This window comes from Malaclemys terrapin, chromosome 2 (genome assembly GCF_027887155.1).
Source record: "Malaclemys terrapin pileata isolate rMalTer1 chromosome 2, rMalTer1.hap1, whole genome shotgun sequence".
In the NCBI taxonomy this organism is placed as follows: domain Eukaryota; kingdom Metazoa; phylum Chordata; order Testudines; family Emydidae; genus Malaclemys; species Malaclemys terrapin.
In genome coordinates, this window is record NC_071506.1 from 198407592 (window position 1) to 198429723 (window position 22132).

The following is a 22132-nucleotide window of genomic DNA, read 5'->3' on the forward strand; positions in this document are numbered from 1 at the left end:
TGAAGTCATTTTGTCCAGTGGCATACTGACAATGAGGTTTGCTGACAACTCACATCCTGTGTCACAAACTCTGTCTACATGAGAAAAATGTCCAACAAGTTTTCAACCAGTGTAATAGGGACTCTGGTAAACTTTCATTTGTTATATTCGTCATATTAGCACAGCCTGACCACTGGGCGTTAGAGAAATTTGCATTGGCATAATAATTAGGTGGACACAACTTTGCTGGTGCAAATGTCTGTAGAGCACACAGAGCTGGTTTGCTCCTGATACACACTCCGTTGTATTCGATGCTTTTGTTATTACACCTCTACCCCAATAGAATGCGACCCGATATAACACGAATTCGGATATAAAGCGGTAAAGCAGTGCTCTGGCTGGGGGGGGGGCGGGGGGCTGCATGCTCCAGTGGATCAAAGCAAGTTCGATTTAATGCGATTTCACCTATAACGTGGTAAGATTTTTTGGCTCCCGAGGACAGCGTTATATCGAGGTAGAGGTGTATTTGTATGGTGATAGTACCTAGCAGCCCCCTGTGTGGAGTACTAGCCAAAGACCAAACACTCGTTGCAGAGGGCATGGAGCTCTGGGGGCTGGAGCGAGCGGGGGATTTTCTCCCATTCACGTCCCAGAGCAGATACGACTTCAGAAAGCTCCAGGGAAGGTGCCTTGCTGTCGCTCTTGGTTCTCAGTGGCTTTGGATGCAGCCTGTGTGAACAGCCCCCTCTGAGGCCCTGCTGCCCCCCAGCAGCAGGGGGCGCCCTTTTCCTTGGCTCCAAGGCGGAGTGACTGGGTTTCCCTGGCCCCAACAGGGCTGGTGCGGCCCTATTGGCTATCCTGGGTGGGACTTGGCCAAGAGCAGGCCCAGGGCTGGGGGAATGCAGCGGTCTCGGCTCGCTGGGGGGGTGCGCATGCTCAGTTCGCCGCCCCCAGCGCCCCCTGGCGCCGCGCACGGGGAGCCGCAGGCGAAGGGAGGCGAACCACTTCCGGTCTCCATTTTACGCCAGCGGAACAGCTCCGGGACAGGCTGAGCCGGGTTCTCGGCAGCGCGCGGCCGGGCTCGGTACGGGCGGGGCGGGGCCCGTCGCTGCTGTTTGCGGGGAGGGGGATGCAGGCCGCGCCCGGGGGTCGCTGAGCGTGACCAGGCCTCTCCCGAGCGCTGGGCTCGGCTCCCAGTCACTGGGATCTGCCCCCTGCCCTGGTTACCGGCCCCGGGGGGAGCCTGGGAGGGGGGTCGCGGCCCTTGTTGCGTGGGGGGGGATCGGTGTGTGACGCCCCTAACTCGCCCCTCTCCCCCCCTCCGCAGGCGGACACCGCCCTGGCGTGGCTCGGCGGGGTCCCGCCTGCTTCCCCCCTCCCTGTACTGTAGGGGCGGCTCCCACCGAGACCGCGGGGATGGGCGGCCGAAGCCTCCTTGTCAAACTCGTCCCCGGACACTGATCCTCCCGCCCCGGCCGTCGAGCTTCAGCGGCTTCGCCCCTCGAGGGGAGAGCGAGCCCGTGCGAGCAGTATGGACCAAAGCCTGGTGGGTCACCCGGTGACCCTCATCATCAAAGCGCCCAACCAGAAATACACCGACCAGACCATCAGCTGCTTCCTGGACTGGACCGTGGGCACGCTGAAAACTCACCTCTCCAAAGTCTACCCCAGTAAGCCGGTAAGTCGCTGCCTTGCCTCGTAGCAGCCTGCCCAGGGCCATACTGCCTGCCCCGGTACTGTGGGTATTGCAGCGACTTCTAGGGGCCGTGATCAGGGCCCCCCCGAAAGCTTATGCTCCCAGTACTTCTGTTAGTCTCAAAGGTGCCACAGGACCCTCTGTTGCTTTTTACAGATTCAGACTAACACGGCTACCCCTCTGATACAGGGCCCCATTGTCCTTGATGTGCAAGCCAAGTAAAGTTTGCAGTTGTCTTTGTTTTGGGGAAACAGGAAGCATAATCAGTATCTTTCTCCTTTTGCATAGCCTAAGTAGGGCACAGTACATTTGGCTTGAAGGATGTAATTGTTTTAATAAATATTGTGTATTAATAGTTTGCTAATGTGCTAAGTAACTAAAATTGGGCATCTGTAGGCTAACTGGAGTGGTAGATGTTTTTAGCTAAACTTCTGTAAATGGAAGGCCCCTGAGGGTTTTTTTGGGGGGGAGGGGTCACCGCTAAGTTTCACAAACCATATAATATACTTATGGAAGGGATGGGCTGCAGGAATGCTTAAACAATGTGAAGATAATGCTTAAAAAGAGCATAATGGCCAAACTTCTCTCCTCCAACCTTGGTTTAGAAATTAGCTCTTCCTAACACTGAAGGCCATTGCTGTGTTCTCAGTTCTTGCAAATACTTTTGGGACGAAAGTGGATGTTGGTTGTCCTGATATAATGCTTTCCATTTTTATTAACACTAAAAATTAATTATCGCTGTCTTCTGAAGAAATTTTGTGACTTGCAAATTGAAAGAACTTGAAACTTTGTTCGATTCCAAATTTGCACATTAAAAGAACTGTAGCACCTATGGGGCTAAGGAAAAAAACAAAAATTAATGGTTCAAATATATTAAGTGCATTCTTAATACATCCAGAATAATTCTTGTTTGCTATTCAATTGCCATTTAAAATGTGCAGGAAGTAGTGTATTTGGTTCTCTAAGAACACATTGAGAGGTAAGTTGATTACACTGTATAAGTATTTTCCTGGGGAAAAAGTACAGGGTACTGAAGGGCTCTTTTATCTAGCAGAGAAAAGCATAAGAAGAACCAGACAAATTCAAATTAGAAATAAGGCATACATTTTTTAAGTGAGGATGATTAAATGTGTGAACAAACTACAAAGGGAAGTGGTGGATTCTCCATGTCTTGATGATTTCGGATCAAGACTGGATGCTTTAGCAAACACCGGTTAAGGGATTCAATACTGGGTGAAATTTAAGGGCCTGTTATATATAGGAGGTCAGACTAGATGATCTGATGGTCCCTTCTGGCCTTAAACTCTGAATCTATGAAACATATACAGATTATCTGAGGCACGAACAGTTTTATTTTATCTTTGTATAGCACCAGAACAGTGGGAGCCTAGGCTTGATTGGAGCATCTGGATGCTACTGTAATACTTGGAAAAGAATAGAACAAAGGATGAGTTTGTATTGCAAATGGCTAGCATAGAGCTAGTGTAATAAAATGGTCAGTTGCTTTATCAGTCTCCTTCAAAAAGTGCAATTGTAGGATTTTGCTTTAGTGGTAAAATTGTTGTAGTTTCATCTTTGAAAAGAGGGTCTATATTTTTAAAGAAGGAATTAAAGTTGGAAGGAAAATAGAACTGTTGTGTATGCTTTGTCAGGCGTGCAGATCATTTTTTATCTAGCTTACAACATGATTATATTGTAACTGATAAAGCTACACTGACATCTGCTGGAATAGTAAATATCCTGAGGGCAAAACTTGTCAGTGTATCTATTAATTATAGTATGTATGAAAGGAGCATGTCCATTGTAAAGGAAATGAACAAACTCCTTCATTTGGTTACAACTTTTTCATCAATAGAAAACACTTTCCTAAAATTTGTTGAACTGGTGTGTGAATACACATCTTCCCCGGATCTGACATAGGCAGAGACTTGAATCAGTCTTTAGAAAACAACTCTAATGCATAAGAGAATTTATATGCATTGCATCATTACTTTTTCAGGGAACTGAGCAGATTAGTGAAAAACACTTACTCCAGTTGAGTAATAAATTCCTTCTCAATGGGTCTCTGGTTACCAGGAGACTTAAGCTTTGTCTACTTACAGTGGCAGCTATGCCATTGTAGCACTCTTAAGTGAATAGCACAGTTGGAGTCGACGTACCTTAGGTTGAGTTACTGCGGAGTATACACCGCGGGAGGTTGACAGGAGAAAATCTCCTGTCAACTTACCTTACTCTTCTCATCGGAGGTAGGGTACAGGGATCGACTGGAGAGTGATCTGCAGTCGATTCGGTGGGTCTTTACTAGACCCGCTAAATCAGCCGCTGGTGGATCGATGGCTGCTGTAGTGTAGATCTGCCCGAAATGTAGACACTTTCTACATCCACAGAAGAGGTTTTTCTGTCGATGTAGATAATCCACCTCTCCGAGAGGTGGTATAGCTAGGTTGACGGAAGAATCTTTCCATCAACCTTACCACATATACACCACCAGGGGTTAGGCTGACCTGACGATGGTGCTCAAGGTGTGAAATTTTTCACAGCCCTGAATGACATAGCTAGGTCAATCTAATTTTTAAGTGTAGACCCGGCCTTACCACAGGGATGAAAGGGCTTTTTCTGTCTCTGTAGTAAGTCCACCGCCTCGAGATGCAGCAGCTAGGTTAATGAAAGAATTCTGTCAACCTAGCAGTGTTTACATTGTGGCTTAGGTTGGCTTAGCTACATCTCAGGGCTTTGATGATTTTTTTATACCCTGAGTGAGGTATCTAGGTCAACCTAAGTTTTAGGTGTAGACCAGGCCTTAATTTTACCTGACCTATTAAATATGTTTCCATGCTGGGTTGAAGAGGATGGGGAGAATGCTAATTTAATCAGTTTTGCTTTTCTGTGTTGAGAATTTCATTGTACCTCATATACAGTTACTGTTAACTAATTCAGCAAGTTCAAGTGTCACTTGGAATGGGATTTACTGCATATGTTTTAGGTTGTGATTGATGGTCACAGATTAAAGGAGCCTTTAAAAAAAAAAAAATCTGTGGTGTCCTATAAAACAGTATGGAAAGTATTTCGGTTTTAGAAGTTTTCTCCTCCCCTCCCCTCCAATAAAAGTTGGGTAAAACTGGCAAACTTATCTTAGCTATATGTAGGCTTGGAAAGGTTTAATTTACTAATGAGTTCTGGAAATTAATTTTTTTTCCAAGTCCAGTTTAAATTTTGCACTACTAAAACTTTTTAAAAGAAAAATGCTTTATACTGTTTTGTCGGACTTTAGTGACTGTAGAAGTTTGAGAAACAAGATTTAGAAATAAAATAATTTAATATTCGTTAAAATGCCAACAGAAGATGCACTAGTTCACAAGTGCTGCATATAGGCATAACATTTTCCTCTCTCAATTTCAATTAGTGATGGAAGGGAGAAATCAATTGCCATCACTTACTGATTATAAACGTTTCAAGCTGTTTTATATGACCCTCGTAGATCATTGTTATACCATTAGTCAAGTCATACTTATTTATGGCATATTAAAAAGATAAATGTTTTATCCCCTCCTTAGATTTACCAGCCACTGAAAGAATTTTTATTTATAAAATTATTACAAAATAAAAGTAACAAATGTGAGACTAACCAACATTGATTCACAATCAAGAGTGTTGCCTCTTGTCATAAGTTTAATATATCATTTTTAATCCATGTTTTAACTTTTGGGTATTTTTTCGTGTGGTAACATAATGGGAAGCTAAGAGCAAGAGATTGCATCATAACTGGGTTACTGACAAAGGACCCCAGAATTCTGAAGACTCAGGCATTGTCTGTATTAGAACAGTTGTACTAATTTATGTTGTTATAAAAAGGCCCCAGTTAAATCAGTGCAAACTCTTAATGTAAATGCTCTTAAACCAGTTAAACCATTTCTAAAAACTGTCTAGACTGCATTGTTAATTCACTGAATTAAGATAAATGGATTTAAGTGAAGATTAAATTGATTTGTGTGTGTACATTTTAAACTGATTTAAACTAGTGCAGTTTTTATAGACAAGTCACTTGAATCACAGCTTCCCCAAGGGATAAGTTTACTTGTAGGTGTAAATACTTTAGAAAAAAACTGAGTTGTGTTTTCAAAAGGTGATTCTAGTATGGTAGATCCTAGGTTCAAACCATTACAGTGCATGCATCTATTCTTTTGTATTTATGAATATTGATACCTTGTGTATGGAAAAAGGTTATTTCGAAGGTTCATGAAAGAATCCAAACTTGGCATCTTCTTTTTAGTGTTTATTTAGGAATGGATGTTAACAACCTTAACTTAACGTTAATGTAGTTTTTAGTGAATTAACCTTTTTTCTGATAGTAAATGAATTATGACCACATGGGCAAAGCTTAAATTAGATTGATGGCCATATTTTCTTAATAGTCACATTTGAAGGACTTTATTTAAATTTCAGTGGAAAAATGGGATGGGAGAAACCATACTTGTGTCAAAAACTTGAATTTCTACCACCTACCAAAGAGAAATGCTCAACGAGAAACAGAGGAATTTCCTTGAGGAAACTTAGTCCATTACCAAATTCTGTAGAGATGCTATCCTCAGAATTGTCTTTACCCTTAGCCATAAATAACTCTGACCATATAGTGCAGAAATGGTTTTGCTGTAGGTTACTTCTTATATAAAGTAGACAGTAGTATTGAGAAATTGAACTCTGTAGTAGTGCTCCAGATATTACTTTTGTTAGTATAAATAAACTCGGCAAAAAATTTGCATGTCTTTTGGAGACGCAAGACTGGAAAGGCATAAACCACACTAGGAATTACTGAACTAGAGACTTTAGATTAGCAAATATTCATGTCATTCTCAAGATGTAAATGTTTTTTACTGGCATAGGCTAATTAGAAGTGCAGTTACACCTTTAAGTTTGTGCAAGGGGATTTATTGGATTTTTACTAGACAAGAAATATTCTAGGTGTTTTGTTCTCAAGAATCTACTCAGTTTAAGGATTATGCCAGAGAATTATTGTTTGTTAATTATATAGCTTTTGAGCAGGCAGTTAGTAACTAGATGATGTAAAACAATTTTTCATGTATTAGAACTTCTTATATAAAGTTACCAAAGCAGGGCACCTGTATTTGACCATGCAGGAGACTACCTCATAGAAAAAAAAAAAAAACAGAAAGCAACTTGTACTGGCTTCCTATTCATTTTAAGGGATTTCAGCTCCCCCCCGCCCCGCGCTATATACTGTGTACTTAGGTCAAACTTCTTTTTTTAATCTTGCATTATAATCTTATGAGGTAAGCCCTCTGGATTCTTCAGAAATCCTCTGTGGCATTTTTCTTGTGATATGATTTTTGTCTACGTTTCCAAAGAACTTTTAAATCTTGCTGTAAGTACAAAAATATGGTCTTTAGTACTATCTTTGCTGCGATAGTTAACTCTATTCCTGTGATGCTTGTTTCTGTGATGTTGAAAGCCGAGGTTTTATAACAATAGGATGCTATGTTCAATGTAGTTCTTATATAACAAACACCTTTCAGCTCTATTCAAAACAATGTTAATTAAATAAGATGGGTCAAAGCCAAGGGCCCTAAGCATGGAGAGTAAAATCTTACAAATCATGAATGTTTTCTTAACAGAAATTAGTCCTAGCAGTGAAATGTGGAAAGAATGTAGTCAGTGTGCTACAATACAGAAAAAATTGCCCACACTTGCCAATAACCAATGGGGCAGTATAACTTACTGTCTTCTGCTAGTAATCTAAAGTGGACTCTACAATGTGAAGATGGCACTTAGGACTTGTTTTATCACTATTTTTCAGTACAGTTTCCACCTTTTGGTTGTTAGGACAAAACTAGTTTTGTGCATTTATGTCTGATGTTCTCCACCCATATCTCCTGCAGTAAACTTTGCCTTCCTCTTCTGTCACTGATTGGTTTCTTTTTTTGAGGCAGCTTATATTTGATATGTTGCTATGACCTCCTAGTGTGACTGTATTGAATGTGGTACATCAGAAATTGGAGTTGGAAGGAAACTTTTTTAGGTAATCTAGGGCAAGTCTCTACACTACAGTACATTTTCTAATTCTTTGCCCAGTATTGTTCTAAATGTTTGTAGTGATGTGGCTTTTTCCAGAAGAAAAATGTGTACCAGTGTAGTGTCCGGAGTACAGCTTGCTAAATTACAGGGGAGCCTATAAAGGTGATTGCAAAAAAAATGTGTGTATTGCCTTCTGCTGCACTGAGGCATACAAAGACGGTCTCAAAGGATGTTAAAAAAATATTTTGCATTAGAAATCTGGATCTCAGCAAGATCTTTGGTCCTGAATAGTGACTTATATGAGACTGCATACTTAGCTGCATATTAAGAGAAGGGGAAAAGGAATGCAGAATCTTAAGCAATGTGTACACTGATAACAGGTTCAGTTGAACAAATGTTAGCTCTCATCTAAATTAGGGGTTTGGGTGGTGGTTTACATCAAGCATCATGTCAGCAACACTTGCTCCATATTGATGTGGAGCATATTAGGTGTGCCGAAAAACTTTGCCAGTTATAATCTTTTTTTTACCCCAGGATTCTTAATGTTGCTTGTGCTTGCTTGTTCAAGTGAAGTTAGCAAAGGTGGGGAACTTTTTAAAAAAAAAAAAAATTCCCACTGTAGATAAGGCTTCAGGGCCCATTTAAACTAGAAAGCTGTTCAGGGATCTAGTGGTATCCTGAAACTGTTAAAACTACTTACATTTTGCCTTTATAAATGGAACCATACTGTGAACTTCACCAAGGCTATAGCATGATTTTGTAATTTAGTTAAAACACTTTAATCTGACCAGCAAAGGTAAAACCAAAGGGGTCTTTTTCTGCATAAAGTGCCTGATACCAGTGGTGACATATAAAAATCACATTGGGTGCTGTAGTAGCGTAACTTGGTCTCCCACATATACTTTCTACTCCTGGGGAAATTCTGCACATGCGCAGAATTTGTCCCCCACAGATTTCTTTGTTTCCCTGCAGAAAAATAACTTTCTGACAGGGAAACAAAGGGAAGCCACAAGAGGGGTCATGCGACCATCCCCAGCAGTATGTTTCGGGTGCCCAGGGCAGCTGGCAGAGAGAGAAATCACTGTGGGGAAGGACGCGGGACTGGGGAAGACCTGGCTGGTGGCTCCTACCCTGCACCAGACTCATCTGCTAGTTCCAGCTGGGCTGGGGAGTTTGGGACTCCTTCTTCACCTGCACGGCATCTGGGGCTGTGTCAGACCCACCCCCAGATTTCTCCCCCAGCTGTAGGAAACTCTGCAAACTCTTCCCCCCCCCCCCCCCCCCCCACCACTCACATGCTTTCTGCACCCATCGCTTCTCAGCTGCAGGGGGAAGGATCCTTGTAGAGGGAGCTGCTCTCCCATCCACCCAACCCCTGTGCATCCTGACCCCCTCATATCCAGACCCTCCTGCTGAGCCTCACCCCCTTGCACTCAGAACCCCACGATGAGCCTCACTCCCCTTGCACCTGGACCACCCTGACGAGCCACCCCAATCCCCAACCAACTGCACCTGGATCCCTCACTGAGCTGGGTTTAAACTGCAGCAAGGGAGGTCTAGGTTGGACATTAGGAAAAAGTTCCTAACTGTCAGGGTGGTTAAACACTGGAACAAATTGCCTAGGGAGGTTGTGGAATCTCCGTCTCTGGAGCTATTTAAGAATAGGTTAGATTAAATGTCTATCAGGGATGGTCTAGACAGTATTTGGTCCTGCCATGCGGGCAGGGGACTGGACTCGATGACCTCTTGAGGTCCCTTCCAGTCCTATAATCTATGAATCCCCACACCCAGACCCCACTGCTGAGCTCTATCCACCCCACACCCAGACCCCCCTGCTGAGCCCGACCCACTTTCACCTGGACCGTCCTGCAGAGTCCCATTACCATTGCACCTAGAAGAACCCCCAACAAGCCCCTGTGCATCCAGATCTCCCCCACACCCAGATCCCCCACTGAGCCACCCGCACTCAGATTGACCAACACAGAACCCTATCATCCCAAACCTGGATCCCCCCACCTTTTGTTATGCACTGTCAGCAATTTTCCATAACAGTTGAAATTACAAAACCACTGAAATGTGTTTTGCAGACTAACAGTAGGTGGTGGGAATTTGCAAGGGATTTTTTTTTTTTCATCTACAAATGTTGTTTCCAGCCGTAAATCTGTACAGCTGGAAAAAAGCTAAATTCCTCTCTTTGTCCTATCTCGTAGTCTACAAAGGATCAGAGACTGGTGTATTCTGGCAGACTGCTTCCTGATCATCTGCAGCTGAAAGATATTCTCAGAAAAGTAAGCTTTACATCAACACCATATGATATTTTAAGCAAAACCATTGTGTGGGGGAAATAGGACTCTAAATTTGCATTGTTGTTTAACTTCCAACTTTTCATACTTATATTGAGATTGAGCATCTTATTAGACATGTAGTCTAAATGTGTTCAGGAAAACTAATTTGAAAGTTCATGTCCCTCTGCAGGGGAGTAGAGTTTTTTGAAGGACCGAGAGAGGTTTGGTGGGAGAGGGTAGAATATTTTGCATTCATTCTTAGCTAGTAGCATGAGGAATAGAATGACTGGTTTTTGTCAGCTGTCCCAAGTGCTAACTTCACTGTTGGGTGATGACCTAAGTTTAATTGTGGCAGCTTTGAAGCATGGATCCTGCATATGTTCCCTACAATGCTGAGTTTTGTATTGATCTGAAAACCGTTATATTTATAGGGTCATATGCTTCCCTCAATCCACAGCAGAACTCTTGGACAAAAATGGGAGTTCTTTGTTTAAATTGATGGTAGTGCATGGCTGTTCATACGTAGAAATGTGTTCTGCATAGTATCCTGACTCCTATTCTGGTATTAACCTTTAAACATTTTTAACTGCTGCTGGCTATGTTTTGCTTGTGACAGCTTGATAGTACTACACCTCTACCTTGATATAACACTGTCCTCAGGAGCCAAAAAATCTTACTGTTACTTATATTGAACTTGCTTTGATCCACCAGAGTGCGCAGCCCCACCCCCCCGGAGCACTGCTTTACCGCTTTATATCCGAATTCATGTTATATCGGGTTGCGTTATATCGAGGTAGCAGTGCAACTTGGTTGGTGTACCTTTTTTTTTTTTTTTTTTTCTTTTTTCTTTGCTGGTTCACCTTACAGATTGATTTAGTTTTACTGGTTTAATTTTAGGCTCCTCTTGCTAAACTGAATTTGAACTCCGGCCTCAAAGAGAGAAAACATAGTGTGTCTTAGTACTTAATATCTAAACATAGAAAATGTGTAGTTCTTGGTCTGGAGAGAATAGCTTGGGTCAGTACCACCAGGCCGGAGAAACTTGTTCAAATGAGAATAGTGTAGGATTAGTGCATTTAGAAAAATGATGTGCTGGAGAGATTATTTTGTACTAGGAACTCTAAATAAAATCTCTGAATTTTGCCTGTGGTAGAAACCATAATGCATTTAGTTTAGTCTCATTGCTGAGGTTAGGCTGCATAGAAAGCAGTAAAGATTTCACCTGAAGCTATTTTGTCGGGATAAAGAAATACACTGCTGTGCAATAAAAACATGCACACCATTTAATATGCAATACCTGAACATCAGTGAGAAAGAACTAACTTCTGTTCCTGGAATTCTTTAAAGTATTGAAACCAATGTATTTATCAACCCTTGCAGTTTAAAAGCGCATACCTGGTATGCAGAAAAACAGTTTCTGTGTCTGACAGATAGGAATAATAATGCTTACCTCATTTGTCAAATTCCTTGATGAGAAGCGCTGTGAAAATGCTACCGAAGAGCCACTCAGTCGGTTTGAAGCTGGTTTAAAAAAAATTTACAAAAAAATTTAAAAAAAAAAAAAAAAACTAAAAAAAAAATACAAAGACTAGTTAATGACTAGTCAAATAATGTGTGTTCAGTTGTTAAACCTTTAAATCAGTGTGATGTCATTACTTGAAGATGAGATGGAAAACCATGAGGAAGCTTGGGTAACATGGTATCAGAATCCTGAAATACTGGAGATATGATCATTAGCATGGCTTTAAGGTGAAATATCTATTGACAAATAGAAATTGTTTCCAAACGGATATTTATTAATATAATTTAAACAAATCTCAACAGCTTCATAGTGTTGTTCCTCTCCTGATTAAGGAAATTTTGAAATGTACACATCACTTGTATCTGATCAAATACCACCAAATTTAAGTAGATTATGACTAGAGTTTGTGGAATTATTTTTACTGGCAATAAATCTTCTTTTCTAGTTTTTTTTTCTTGTTTCATAAAATATTTAGCATCTACTTTTTGTGCAAAAACCTCATTTTCTGTGATTGCTGACTAGTAACAACTAAAGGCCTGAATCAGTTTAGAAAAATACAGTTCTTTCCATTCCCTGAAAAGCTACAGTAGCTCCATGGCTTATGGATTTTTGTGGTAAGCATAGATGAGTTGGCCTGTTTATATATCCTGTTTTGATACACAAATTCAAGCCATGCTTATCTGCTGGAGGAAGAGCCCATATAAATAAATCCCGCTCACCCCGTGGACCTGTCTGATTCTACAAATGTTTTCATAATGATTTTCAGCTACCGTACATCAAATTGTTTTACTTAAAGAATTTTTCATCCCTGTCTGACCCCAGAACTGAGTTGGGGGCATTTTTATCAGTCTAATTAAGAAAAGATTGTAATGCGAGGGGAAGGAAGGGAAATAAAAACTGTGATAGAAGGGAAGTGAAATATTCTTTTTTGTTTACCATATCCTCCTTCCCAAATGTGCCATCAATTGCTTTAGATTTTGAAGAAAAGAATCTTTAGCTCATGGTTTCTAGTACTTTGTCTGACTAGCCATCTGTTCTGATATCAGCTAAGGATTTGATGAATATCTACTGAAATTTTTGTCTCTGACATTTTGCTCTCTTGACATGGAGTGTTGTCCAAAATAGTACTTACACACATGTTGAGATGTCTAGAAACTCCATGAGCATGTGCACTGAAAACCTGTGTACATGTGTATAGCCATAACACTTGATGGCAGTGCTATTGGTCAGTGCCACTCAGATACTAAGCTTGAAAGAACATTCTATAATGTCAAGCATTCTGTAAGTTGCAGCTGTATGGGAGGAACCTTATTAGTCAACGTGGAGATTATTTTTTAAATTGGTCAAATTCCACTGCTTTTTGAATGAGACAAATCTGAATAGCGGAGGAAGGAAGGTACCAACTAGGGAGTGGAAGCAAGAGAGGAGCCTGGGGCTAGAAATGGAGTTGACTAGAGTGGGAGTATGCAGTGGTGGTGTAGCTGTGTCAGTCCCAGGATATTAGACAAGGTGAGTGAGGTAATAGTCCAATAAAAGTTAACTTCTGTGGGTGAGGGACGCAAGCTTTCAAGCTTACACAGAGCTCTCCTTCAGGTCAAAAATAACTCTGTGTAAGGTCGAAAGCTTGTCTCCCCCACCCACAGCAGTTGGTCCAGTAAAAGATATTATCTCACCAACCTTGTCTCTCTAGAGCAGGAGTAGCGTTTGTTGGGGTTTAGCATCAGGGTGGTTGTGTTTGCTTGATTTTGAAAAAAGAAAAAGTGGGAATGGAGAATGTGGTGTAAAAGCAACCTTTCTGTTGTCTGTTTTGAAGAATTAAATCTGGCTATTTAGGGTTAGTGTTCTAAGCTTTAGCCTTGTCTAAAAAATAAAATACTTCTAAACTTATCCTGATAACTATTGTAATAACTGCACATTTTATTTGTGCCATGGAGTGCGCTGCAGCATGACTTCACAATCGAGGCAGGCTCTTGTAAGTGATTACTGAGAGAGCCCCACAGTGCAATTTGAATATAGTCACAGCACACCTGAAATAGTTATGGCCATATCCATTGAAGCTATTTATTTCTAGTGTTTTTTTTCCTATGGAATAAAATAGATACCTGCAAATTGAGCAGTCTTTATCACATCCCTGTTTGAGAAACAGCATATTCTTGGAGAATCCAACTCTATGTACAAATCAAAAACTGTTGATTTCCAAGTCTGACTCTGCCAGTGACTCGTGGTTTTGGGCAAGTCACTATAGCTCTTTTCCTCAGTTTCCCCAAATAAAAATGGAGATACTTTCTGTATCTCATGTGGGTCAGAACTAAGGTTTGTACATCACTTTGAACAATTCTACGTACCATATATACTTGTTCATAAGCTGAATATTTTTGGTAAAAAAGTGACGCATCAAAGAGCGGGAGTCAGCTTATAAACGGGTCTACACCAAAATTTGATGATTTTAAACTCTATTGAATTGATACATTGGGGTTTTGTTTACCTGGAGCGTTCACAGGCACGGAGCCCCTCAGCTCCCAGTGGCTGCGGTTTGCCACTTCCCGCAGCTCCCATTGGCTGGGAACGGCGAACCGCGGCCACTGGGAGCTGAGGGGCTCCATGCCTGTGAACACTCGAGGTAAACAAAACGTCCAGGCCCGCTAGAGGCTTAGCCTAATGGGCCAGGAGCCAAAGTTTGCCAACCTCTGAAATATAGGGTTGGCTTATGAAAGGGTCATACAGTTTTTGTTTTTTTACCTAACCATCTTGGGGGGGGTCGGCTTATAAATCAACGGGCTAATGAATGAGTATATACGGTAAGTACTGAGTATTTATTGTTTGACTGCAATAATTATACTTAGCACTCATTACACATCTCAAAGCCACTTAAGAGCATATTTTCTATTTCACATATGGGAAAACTAAGGCACAGAACAGTAAATGGCTTGTCACCATGAGTTAGTGGCAAAGCTAAAACAAAATGCGGTCTCCTGTTTCCTAGTGTGGTATCATACCCATTGTATCATGCTGCAGTTCTAGAGGCAGGGACAAGATAAATTTATATGCCAGAATGTACACTAATGTGCATAGTGATATAGTGAATTGGTAAGAAAATACTTTATCCAAAACATGGAATTCTGTCATAGTGGGCTTAAGTTTTAGATGTGTATGTCTACTAACTTTTGCATCATGCTGCCTTATTAATTGTGAGTTTACTTTTGAAAGTAGGTTTTTAATCCCATTTAACCTAGAAACTTCCCAAATACTGTTGTTTAAACTTTTTAATTTCTTTAATTTTAGCAAGATGAATATCATATGGTTCATCTAGTATGTACTTCACGGACCCCCCCAAGTTCTCCAAAACCAAGCACCAGTTCTGTGTGTCATGGAGCATCGACATCTGGCAACAGCTCAGTGAGTTGGGTTTTTTTGAGATATGGAGTGGAGATTTTTCTCATTTGATCATGGTCTTTTTCGTCAGCACTTACCATTAGTTTTTAAAACCTGATTGTAAAACAATACAATGAAAGTGCAAAATGTGGTGTAAAAACAACCTTATGTAAACTGTCTATTTTGTACAATTAAACTTGGGTATTCAAGGGCAGTGCTTCAAATATTAAAATTGTAATAGAAAAAACATATGAACCCTGTTCTGGTAACTGTAACAATTCTAAAATCTCTGTAGTCTTCATTAGAAGATGAAACTTGTGACTTCAAAACTGCTATGTGCTTTTATATTTAAAAAATCCTTCTTCCCTGGAGCCTGAAAGTGGGAGTTTTCTTTACTGTATTTGGCTGTGATATAATAGCAGGTAAAAATGGTTCTAAGAGTCTTCTTTTCCTTCATTATGGTGAGCCTCCTCTCCTTAGGTGGGAATGTGACTCTTTTCCAGGAGGCTGTTGAGGGTTAGCTGGGACATATGCACATGTTACCTGTGTTCTGTTGGTTGACTGTCAGTAAGCAAAAACAGCACTTTGGCAGTGACCGGCTGTCTCAGTTATTCTCACTTCACTGGAAGGCCAAGTTTGTCCCGTCTTTGACACACCTGCACTAGACAGCATACAGATTGGGACTTGCCCATGTAGCTGAAGAGCTTAAGCCAATCTCTGGGCAATACTTGAGTACAATGAATTATTCAGGGGGATTTTATAAATATTTCTTTTAAAAAAATCTACATTTATATTATAGTTTTTGAAATAATTGGCTTCCACTCTTATTGCTTTGCATTATAAACTACTGGTATGCATGTCTGCAGAGTAATTATTTTAAATCATGTTAGTACACAGTGCCAGATTCCTAATCTAGTAGAAAAAGCATCCATCAGAAAGCAGATGGACTTTATCCATCATTCTTTCTTTCTTCCGTTCTTCAGTTGTCACTCTAGTAGGTAACACTATCTCTTGCATGCTTTTTGTTGCAGGCGGATGGGCTTGTATAGATGTTTGTTCCCATGCTGACATCTGTGGCATGTTGACCTTGTTCTAATTTGTTCTTCAGAGCTAGTTTAGTTTGAATGGATTTTTCTAATATTTAAACACTGTACTTTAAAAGCTAATATTAGGAGTTGGGGTTTATGAAAGCTAATATAATAATGTATTTATTAGACAAATTCTAGTCCAGGTGGCTGGTTATACTAGAAACTTTGCCACCCTGCATTCTGATCTTCATTTCTGGGTGTGTCAGGGTGACTGGCTGTCCTGACCCTTTGGAGGGAGACTTCGGTCAACTGCATCTGTGGCATAATTAATTAGCTGCTTCCCAGCCTAAGAGGGCAGGAATAAGGGGTCAGGTGATAGCTTAATGGACAGCTGGGCCTCATAAGAGGACACAGAGATCACTCTGGTGTAGAATCACAGGGAGCAGGCAGGCAGGCTCCTGTGGAAGGCTCTGAGCCAGCATCTGTGGAAGATTGCGTACTCCAGGGAACTTGGGGGCCAAGTGCTCTATCCTAGAGCCAGAAGGTCTTTCAGAAGTAGCCCAGGAAGGGTCTGGGAACTAGAGCCCAGGGGGCAGGCTGAAGAGAAGCCCCCAAAGGGTAGAAGAATCTTATTATTTGTTGGACTTCACTTGGACTTTTGATACCCCAGAAGGGTTTACATTTGTTTGTGACTTGGCCAAGCCAAGGGCCAAGCCACATCTCTAGAACTCATGGGTGGCAGGCGGAGCCCCCCTTGGGGGAAGCTAGTCCCTGGCTCCACCCCTTCCACCTATGCCCCAGGGTGGAGTCCTGATATCTCCTCCTCCTTCTCCCCTCTCCCCCCGGCTTCAACAGGAGCATTGAGCCTCCCTCCCTCCACCCAGAGGAGCCCCAAGTATCCCCCCTCAGCTGGAGAAGCTATGGGCTGAGCACACCCCCTCTTGGCTGGAGGAGCCCCCCACTTGCCTGGAGGAGCCTCTGGCCAACTGGGCCATGCCTCCCCTTCCCTTCCCCAGACCCCAAGCTACCCAGGAAAAGCCGCAGCATCTCCTCCCGAAGAAGAACCTGAGCCTTTGATATGCCCCATTCAGATTTCGGGGTGGCTGAGGAGGCAGTATGTGTTACTCAGCTTCCTGGGTTCATCAACGATCTATCTGGAGTCCAGGGAGATTACTGATGAACCCAGGAAGCTGAATAGCATATACTGCTTTCTCAGCTGCCCTGGAACCTGCATGGGGCATAATAAAGCAAAAACTTCCCCCACCAAATCTGCAACTGGGCATCCTGTGTCAGCATCAGTGCTCCACTGGCCTATTATACCCACTGCCTATGCCAGAACTGACTGGTGTCTTTGTGTGGAGTTACTGAGGTGTCTGAAGGAAGGAAATTGAGGCAGGGAATGCCTACAGTACCATGCTAAGCCAGCAGGGGGCACTTAAAGGACAGGCATGACCTGTGAAACTGGGTTGTGCAATTGTTTAAGAACAATGAGAGACACCAACAACAACTTCTGTTAGTGATGTCCATTAGTATCTCAGTTCACTGTTAAACATTTGATTAGAATCGTTAAGTGCTGATTTATTATGAGCCAGACAAAAAAAAAAGCTCGTTACCCAACATCTCCCATTTAGATTTTTTTTCTGTGGGAGCTGCTGGGTGCTGAGCATTTTTGTAAACCTGGCTTCCTACTTCTATGCCTGGATGGGCAGTTGCATGCTTTTTTGGAAAATCTGGCGCACTAATAGCGCCTTTTTTAAAACGGAAGTTTCTTGTTGCATATGTCCACACCATATATAATTAATGAGACATTAGACGCACACTTAAGAACATGCCTTTAATGCATATATAGAAATATTGAGTCCCTCTGTAAGTGTGGTGAAAATATTAAAGGAAACTATTTTATTTTAAGAATTCAGAACATTCTGGATCAACAACTCCATCACCCACAAGCCAAGAATCTTTATCTACATCTATAAACTCTAGCTCAGATGGAGTGAGGCATCGTAACCTTCCACAAGCACAAAGCAATCCTGTGCAAAGCCACCAATTCCCATATTTAATGCAAGGGTAAGTGAATTTGAAGTAATCCTCAACATCGTGGCATAGCGCTGTTTAAAATATGTATTTTTGCTGTAGATATCGCCTTTTCATTTTTTAGGTTTTTAGTTGAAATTATGGTTACTCCATAGTCTATGATGGAATGACTTGTAATTAATATCACCATTTTCAAAATTCCTGTAATCAATCTTTATATATCTTTGATTATCTAAGAGTAAGTCCCTGAGTAAGCATTATCAATGCTGCCTTCCATACTATTTTCTTTTCTGTCCTACCCTCGTACACTTTGCCTCTTCTGCTGATGCTCTCTTACTTTTGGGTGGTGTGACTGATATCCCCATTTGTGGTTGAAACACAAGCAAATAAATCCACTAAGCATCAGCTAATGTTTTTTTCCTTATCGCTTGTATTTTAATCAAGATTAGCTAACATTAAATTCATACAAGAACAATGTTGACTCTTAATTTTTTATGGCATACACACGTACAGAGAAGCAGTTTGACACTTGGTTCCTAATCCACATGGGATTGAACTGTAGAAGTAATTCATGGATATCCTGGATAACAGATATAAGAGGCTGCTGTCTTGTAATGGTGTGCAGCATAACCTGATAGACTACCTTCAGGTTCTGCTAGGAAGAAAAAAATCTGCTTTGTAATATGGTAGGAAAATTTATGTATTATGTTGCACGGTGAACACTTATTCCTTGAATAAATAGTGACACACTTGTCTTTTGAGGAAACTGGGTGAGGCTAGCTTGACTGTCAGGGAAACTGCTCAATGTAGAGTAATAAGCTCATTCTCAAGGTAACCTGTGGTATGTTCATCATATATAGGGGCTTTTCTTATAAATCTTTTTTTTTGGGGGGTGGGAGGAGGTGTCTGGGGGAAGGTTGGATAAATTCAGCTTTTCACATGAACTTGCCATACAGGCCATAAACATTTCACCAGAGTGCAATCTAAATAAATGAACTAGACCATTTGTCCCTCTCACCTGCAGACTGACATTAAAGTCCTTATACCAAAGTCCAGGTGACTTGGAATGCACTATTATAGAAAAGTAGGCTTGGTATGTTAACACCTAGAGGCATGGCTAAGGGTCAGTTAAAGTGAACTGTAAAAAGTTATTTGATGTTTTCTCTAGAGAATAATTTAATGGAACATTGTCAGGTTGATCCATATTTTTTTTTTTTTTTAAATTTTTAGCTGTGGGTTGCTAGACACCAGACTCACTAATCACTGAGTGATTATTTCATGCCAGTACCAATCCTATCTGCTGTCTTTGTGTAGACAGCAGCCCTCTTAATGACTTGTGTTAATTTGCAGCCATTAGCCCGTTTGTTTTTTTTCCTAGAGAGAGCAGAGTCTAAGACCGTACATTGATTACAATTTTGAATGACAGGGAGGATGATGATGTCCACAGTGACTGAGGGAGGAGGGACTGAGGAAGATGAGAGGTTAAAAGCTCTGTTCCATCCCTTTATGGATGCCAAGCATCAGCTTACATTCGTGTCAGGAAGATAAGAAGAGATGTTAGTTTGGACAGGAGAGTGAAGAGGGAGATCTGAGTCATCAGCATAGATAACTATGTACATATAGCAGTAGCATGTTATCAGGTTAGGCCCTCTCACCTATAATCCCTTATTTCTATGGCTATGTAGTCACAAAATAAATTGTCAATAAAATAGTTGTATTGCTTTTTAATAATTCAAAACAACTGGTTTCGGTAAATGGAACAACATATCTTTCAAAATAAGAGTACCCAGTACACTTTTCCAACATAATCCTTTTGTAATAAATTTTAGGATTTCTTAACTGTTGCTTACCTAAAATGAGACTGGTATCTTGAATGGAGGAGGATTTTGCAGTGGAGCAAAATATTGTCTAAACTATGCAGACAATGATCATCTTTCAGATAGACAGGCCAAGGAAATCCAACCTAGAAATAAAATGCGTTTTGATGCTTATCATAGTAGGACATGTGCAACCTCTTACAAAACTTACTAAGAAGTCCAAATTCTTCCCACAGAAAATAATCACTTAGGCTATGTCCGCACTGTGCTGCAGTTTGAACTACAGGGATGTGAGTTGCAGCGTTTTCCCCCCCATACACCTACGTGCTGTGCTGTAACTGCCCCATGTGAATGGTGCTGATGTAAACATGGGGCAGTTACAGTGGGTGTGTGCTGCAGTTTGCACTCCTGTAGTCTGAAGTATAGGGCTATGTAGATCAACCCCCAGATAATGTGGGTAAGTTTAGGTTGGGGTGTGGCTTTTTCAAAGTGTTTTTTGAGGTTAGGTCAGGAATGTGTAAACAAAGTCACACATCTTGCACCCTCTCCCTTTGCAACTTGCTTTCCTGGTTTCTAGGGATTTTATATGATGGGAGAAAACTCCCATCTTGTACAGAATATTCCCCCCCCCCCCCCCAAAAAAAAGCAAAATATAGAATATATACAAAAGGACCAGAGGAATTAATGTTATGCTTAGATATCAAAATGACAGAAACTTGTTAGAAGATTAGAGGTGACAGTGACAACAGTAGGGAGGTGGTTTTGCTTCCTGTTTGGGTTGGAGACAGCTTGGCTGAATAATGTAGAAGATGAAATGGTGTGTGGGGGAGGCAGTGGAACCCCATAAACCTGAGCCAAAGGATATTATATAGATGTGCACCCCCACTGAAGAACAGGATTGTCAAACTCCTTGCTAGTATGATGTATGTAACTGGCCTTCATGATGCTCAGACTCTGCAAAGTGTAAAAATGACCTGGTGCATTGCTGTTTTAGTCTGAAACAACTCTGCAAGTTGTGAACTGAACCAGTTTACTCCAGTGAGGTTTGAGCTCTGAAGACGAGTGACAGCAGCAGGAATCACATTGCCAAATAACTTTAGGCACAGATTTGCATGTGCATATGGTTAAATAAACAGAAGGCAGATAAATGCTCTCTACCATTTTACTTCAATTAATAATACTTGAATATAGTAGTTAGTTAACTAAAAATTGAGTTGCTGTATAAGGATCACATACTGTTTGTGCTAACCTTCCATTGCCACTTTGAAATTAACCTGTTGAGGCTGGTATATGGCCCTAACCTATGGATAATAAATAATTCAGCAGTCTCCACAAAACAAGTTTAGCAGCTCTGCTGTAGAACCCCCTTATATCCAGGACAACCATTGGTGCTTACCAATTACTGCAAACAAAATGAAATATTGGGAAGATAGTATAGTGGGTATTTGCAAAACATAATTAACCTTCTAAAACCATTCTTAACCAGATACCATGTTCTGAATAAAAGAATTACACAGGGATCGAAAAATATTTGATGTTATCATATCCTAAGACTCAGCCTACTTGCCAGAGTAAAAACTACCTGTGCCATTTCCCCACCAAAGGTATGCCTATTGCCACATATTCATTCCCGCACCAGTAAATCAACAATGCTATTCCTCTATGCACTAATCTTATTCTCCCCTGCAAAAAATACACCTTTTCCAAAACCTTATTCCCATACATAGCTCATTTAGTACATTTGGGGTTTCTCCTTTACATTCAAAATTTAAACCTGGGTCCCTCCAAATTAGTGAATTCTGGGCTCTCTTCCCACCCTCAACCACTTAAGAAATATTGGGCTTCTTGTCTCTTTGGACGAATGTTCTGAGGCTGCAGTCACTCTTGGACATGCTGTTGCTCCTTGGCCTCAGACAGCTCCATTCTTCTTTGGCTGCCTCTGTTCTGCTTGCTTTTCCTCTGCTGTGGGAATAGCAGCAGAGGTAGTTCTAGCTTATTCTGCTCTGCTTTCCTGCTCTTCCATGGCTTCCAAACTCCTGGACTACTCTGCTTCCTGCCTCTTTTCCCTTCCATTCTGAGGAAAAAGTGGAAGCTGCTCATGCTCCCTCTTTCCCTCTCCTTCCCAGAGAGAGTGCACCAATTCTTTATTTGGGAGGGACTGTCAGTTTTTTGGTTAAATATTGTTTTTCCACTCTGCCATGCAATGTATTTAATTGAGTTCTAAGCATTGCCCCTGTATTTCCCCAAATGTCCCTGTTGATAGCTTTCAAATGTGTTGGCTGTGTACTTATTTTTGTACTAGCATCTGTTGAGTTTTCCAAGTAAATCAAATATAGCTTGACAAGTTAGCATCACAGAGTGCTTCTCTG

At 41.3% G+C, this 22132-nt stretch overlaps 1 protein-coding gene across 1 annotated transcript in view; it reads left to right on the plus strand.

The window, feature by feature from the left end:
• Positions 1 to 975: 975 nt before the first annotated feature.
• HERPUD2 (HERPUD family member 2) overlaps positions 976 to 22132 on the plus strand; it is a 28005-nt gene continuing 6848 nt past the window's right edge. Inside the window, exons 1-5 of the mRNA XM_054019295.1 lie at positions 976 to 1063; positions 1307 to 1657; positions 9916 to 9993; positions 14795 to 14908; positions 17822 to 17979. Coding sequence (XP_053875270.1) covers positions 1511 to 1657; positions 9916 to 9993; positions 14795 to 14908; positions 17822 to 17979 — 497 coding nt within the window. The 5' untranslated portion in view covers positions 976 to 1063; positions 1307 to 1510. The remainder of the gene's footprint in view (positions 1064 to 1306; positions 1658 to 9915; positions 9994 to 14794; positions 14909 to 17821; positions 17980 to 22132) is intronic.